The following is a 5,484-nucleotide window of genomic DNA, read 5'->3' on the forward strand; positions in this document are numbered from 1 at the left end:
TGTCCCTTTGTTCAGTTGGGGACAGCCCTCCCGACTGTGCCCCCCCCCCCAGTTTCTGTGCCCCCCCAGCCTACTCACTGGTGGGGTGGTGTGAGAAAGAGAAAAGACCTTGACTCTGCGTAAGCACTGCTCAGCAATAATGAAAACATCTCTGTGTTATCAACACTGCTTTCATCACAAATCCAAAACGTGGCCCCATACTAGCTGCTATGAAGAAAATTAGCCAAAACCAGTACAGGCAGTCACCAGTTTCACACTATTTACTGGATCATGTTAACAAGGATGATGGTTATAAAGGATTGGATTCAGGTTCTAATTAAGACACCACTTTGTTGTCTGCAGATACATTAGGTCCTTGGGCTTCTACTTTAGTTACTGGCATATGGGGAAGTAAATATAGAAAATATTTAGTGGCTAGCAAGCAGCATAGCTCTACGGGATCCATTAACTATGTTTGCTACATCTCTCCTGTGAATACCTAAAATGTTGGAAAGTTCCTAATACATTATTTAATAAAGTTGTAGTTTAATTAAAAATTTTCTCTGATTTTTTTTTGTTTCAGAATTTCTTTATTGTTTTCATTGGTGACTTAAATGAACTAAAACCCAGTTACAAATTTACATTCTTGCAAAAATATATCTTGCCTAAGAGATATATTTATAATAAATGTCATTGTTTCCATTATTTAAAAATGTTCTGTATTTGTATGATCCTGAGAAGAGAGTGCTGTTACTTTCTTAAAGAATCTTTGCAGAAAATGTCTTTAGTGTTATGTTTAAAAAACTCCCTCATATTTCAGAAAATGTTCCCATACATGTATTTTCTTCATGCTTACTGTTGCCATGGTCTCAGTATTGTGGTCATATTTCTATAAGGCATTCCTCTGTATTTATAACTTGTACCTACAAATAGTGATTATCCTCTGATCACACTAATTCAATATGGACATTCTTGTGTTTTTTTGAGTTGGTGAAAAGGAGATATCTGTAGTTCAAATTTAATCATCCATAGAATTTGTGCATAAGAGTTACCTAGTTTTATTTCTAGTCAATGATCTATGTTTCCTCTTCCACAGGATTTTGGGCATAGTCACAGTGACTCTTAAGACTCAAAGGCATATCACTGTAGGAGGGGTGGGCTGGGGAAACGGCACATTTTTAAAAGTTTTAAGGATTACTGGATCCATGTATGTATTCTCTAATGCTGGTATCATCTTTTGACATTGCTTCTATATTATGTTATTCTTTAAGTGAAATAGATGCTCCAAAACTTGGTTTAAGCATCTGGCTCGTTTCTTCTAATTTTTTTTCTTAAAAATTAAGAATCTGAAAGACTATAGCAATATTTCTATGTTTGTGCCTGTAGCAATGGCTTCTTTCGCTTCCAAATCCCTTTGAGCATGAGGTGTCTGTAAAAGAAATGACAGAGTCAAAAACCTTTGCATTATGATGTTACTTCAAATTTTACACAGCAGCAGGGAGAAGATGCACTTTTTACTTTGTATTTACTATATTGAATGCATAAATTTCTAACATATTTAAGAGATAATAAAATAGGTCCTATTAGTGGTGAAAAGAACATGTACACCTAGGTATTTTGGAAATGTCACCTTGCCGTTCTTCCCTACACAGGAAGAATGTCCATACAGAAATTTCTGTTAGTACAGCTCTGGTGCTGCTTTTCCCTATTACTTGCTATAGCAATTACAGCAGCAGAAGTATAAAGTGTGGGAGTGGCTAGGATAAAGGAAAATACTTCTAAGGAAAAAGTAATTATGACAGGAAACTCACTTGCAGAGCTTCCATTAGGTACCTCCTTAGGTGTCTCATATTTTTAAGCTTTTTTGTTTTCACAGTCTATTTATCTAATCATAAGTAATCATTCTGAATTGCTTATAAGGGAATTTTGTCTCATACATTTCAGAAAGCAAACAGGATCATTCATCTGTATAATTGATCATCCAGAAACAAATATAATAGGTTTGGAAGTAATTTTTGTGTTTCCAGTTTTTCTTAATGAACATTAATTCTTTTCTTTATTTTAATCAGTTCAGAGTAAGCATATTTAATGATGATGATCAGATTAGTATTACTGGATTTTTTAAATTGTAAAACAACATTGAATCTGGGGAAGTTTTTTGGAGCTGCTTTTTTTCCCCCAGTATATAAATCAGTATTATTTAACCATGTATGGGTATACTGTTCTTGCTGATATTGGTTCAATCCTTTTAAGTTCTTCCCATGCTGTATTCATATCTATATCCATACAAAATTTTCTTACATTCTTTCTCAAAAATAAACTGACAAACAATCCTCCCACCATCTAGCAAATCTTAAAAATCCTTCTGATGATTCACAGCTTTATCTACAGAGGAATTAATTTTATCTAAATATATCTATGTAAGCATTAGTCTTCTATAGTCATCCAAACTGGAAAGGGCAACTCTAAATGGCAGTTTGGTCCACCTTAAGACAGGTAATGTGACTTGTGTTCGGGGTGCCATTTTCTGTCGACTGACTGTAGAAGGAGCTATGATTAGACTGGGTGCTTAATGTTTACATGGTAAACATAATTTCAGGTTTTATGAATCAGATTAAAGGAATTTAAGTTAGACTTCTTAACTCTCAATCATTTGAATGTCTTTCCAACACATTTTATGTGTTAGCATAGAAGAAAAATTAGCATGGAAGTGAAGATAACAAGATTTTGTTTAATAGTGTCTAATATTTCTTCACACAGAATGTATTTCCCATAAAGAAACTTTTCTTGTGACATTTCCTATAAGCTTAACCAGGTCTTTAAATCTTTCATTTATGGGTTGTATCTAATTACTTTTTTGTAACTTATCTTATTATTAAAGAGGTGAACATTCACATTTGTTTTTAAATTGTAATGGAAAAGAGTTTGTGAGTCTAACCAAATGGAACATATTTAAATAATACATTACCATATTTTCTCATGAAATATTCTATGAGGTTTCCCCCCTCACATAAAATAAAATTTGCATTAAAAGTCTTATATACGTAGTTATTTTTATTGCCAGAAACAACTCTGCTTTTATGCTTCTACATATTTTTCTTGCTTTTATTTGTCTTTATTAGTCTCAATTTAGTAATAAATTTTTTCATGCTAACCACTGTTATATTCTAGGAATACTAGAAGATACATCAGGAGCAGATGGAAATGTATATTATTTTATCTACAGCATATTGCCTGAAATTCTTGTGATTATTGAAATATCAGGTAGATAATGCAGTACACTTTATCTCAAAATCTGGCAGGTCTGGAAAATATGCTGTAAAGGACCTGTATTAGATCACAAAACAAAATCTCTGATCTATTGCCAAAATAATTATACATATATTTATGTTAATAGTGTTTTTCATAGCTATGGATATCCTAGGACCATTTAGCTTTAATTTAAACGTCCCACTCTTTCACCTTTTAATGACAGTCCTGTAAATATAAACTCCATTTTAAAACATACAAGGGGTCTTAGTCCTGGAGTCAATTTTAGCATACTTTTAAAAACATAAACATAGAAATAGCAGAGATGGCAAAGCAAGGTATGAAAACCAAGACATGAATTTGTAGCAAGAGGCAATATATTATCTTAGATCAATGGGTATTTTATTAAAAACAGGCTTTTCTTGGGTTAAAACTGAAGCAACATAGTTCAATGTAAGCTTCATCTACTCTAGTAGTGTAAGTTCCTCTCTGAAGTAGATAGAACTAGATTCTTCTCATTCTAACACAGAGAAATAAGATTTGCTGGCTTTCTTTTTTAATATTGAGAAAGTTTAAACAACTAGCTTAGCTTGGATGCTGCCTTTTTACAGGGCTAAAATTCAGATGAGATGAATTCTGCCTTGACAATCACATAGAAATAAACTTAAGTGGATGGAAACCATTGTTTTTTCACATGTTGTTGCCAAAATAGCAGCCTAATACAGCTGATGCAAAAAGCCCAAATCTGACCCAAATATTTTTTTAGCCACAAAACAGAAGAAAAGTTAATTGCATTTTCATGCAATGGCTGAAGTTGTGTGAACGTCTGCCCAGGGGTATCTGCAAAATTTAGTATAAAGATAAAATGAATAATTTTGTGGAAAATCACTGTGACTCTCTGAACTTTTATATCAAGTTGTCTGCAGAAACCTTGGTATCAAAATACAAAAAGGTGCAGTGTACATATGTATACATACATATAACCTGCAACTACTTCTCACCAATACAGAACTCTAAAAAGTGCTTGTCTTAGAAGTGTTCTTCTGTACAACACTATTTTAATTTCCATTTTCATACTTTATCTTATAAAATTACAGTTTCAGTAAATTATAAATACTTTTTCAAACCATTCTGAGGGATACATTTTTAATTTTCTGGGCAATTCATTATTAAATATTGAGTGAAATCGTAGTTTAGTGTTAGTAATTTATGTAAGGAAAAACCTGCTTTTGTATTTCTGTGCACCAGCCTCCTCCACCTTCTTATGAATTGATAGTTCATACCTACCATCTTGTTATTGTATAATTCAACAGACAAGAAGGTTTTAACTTCATATACTTCCAGTATTACACTATGTAATTTTTATATAATTATTATAATTTAAAAAATTACTGCTGTTTACAATAACTTTTCAATAATAAGAACAATTATTACCAGTTAGAGGTGATTGGCATCTTTAGTATATGATATCTCTAAAACACTATGGCAAAGATTTCAGAAGTTTCTCCACTTCTGCTTTTTCTATATATCTTTCTCAAATCAAGTAAGACTAACTGAAATCATGAGTGAGTGCTTCATGACTCGACTTACGGTAGCCAAATAATTTTTTTTAAGACTAGAACAGATTAGATAACCTGTGGGTATGTTTTGAAATAACTGACTGACTTAATTTTAATAGGTCATAAAGCTTGCTTTTGAAGAGTTTGAACTGGAAAGAGGCTATGATACCCTTACTGTTGGAGATGCTGGGAAAGTTGGTGATACCAGAACAGTGTTGTATGTGTAAGTACAGAACTTCAGAAATTTTCCTTGGAAATTTTTTGTCATATGTTGTTTCTTCTGGGTCATGGAATATCTATTTAACTTTGTAAATTTAATGTATGTAATTTGTTTATCTAATGTAAGCTTAAAATTCAAGTACTGTCAAAGAAAATTTTTCATTACAAAATTCACTGCAGATCTTTAGTGGCATCTTTATAGGTTTTAATATCAGAGACTAAAAACTGCAGAGAACTGAGATTAGATTTTTTTTAATGCAAAAAAAGCTTCTTTTAAGAAGCAGGTACTACCTGTATAACTCTAATTGTACTCACAAGCAACCAAAGGAATAAAGAAAGGCTTAGATTTCAGCAAACAGAAAATACAACTTGTGTAAAATAAATAACCCATTGATTAATTTCAAAATTGTTATACTTAAAATTGGATTTGTGAACAAAATTTTCATGAAAGCACATAGGCTACTGTTCAGTAAAGCTA

The 5,484-nt window shown here is 32.2% G+C and overlaps 1 protein-coding gene across 1 annotated transcript in view; it reads left to right on the forward strand.

The window, feature by feature from the left end:
• The window catches only part of CSMD1 (CUB and Sushi multiple domains 1), a 1,345,565-nt gene that overhangs the window by 949,534 nt on the left and 390,547 nt on the right, over positions 1 to 5,484 (forward strand). The window contains 1 exon segment of the mRNA XM_019474454.1: positions 4,907 to 5,010. Within this exon segment, the coding sequence (XP_019329999.1) occupies positions 4,907 to 5,010 (104 nt within the window).

This window comes from Aptenodytes forsteri, unplaced genomic scaffold (genome assembly GCF_000699145.1).
Source record: "Aptenodytes forsteri isolate BGI_AS27 unplaced genomic scaffold, ASM69914v1 Scaffold100, whole genome shotgun sequence".
Classification (NCBI taxonomy): Eukaryota; Metazoa; Chordata; class Aves; order Sphenisciformes; family Spheniscidae; genus Aptenodytes; species Aptenodytes forsteri.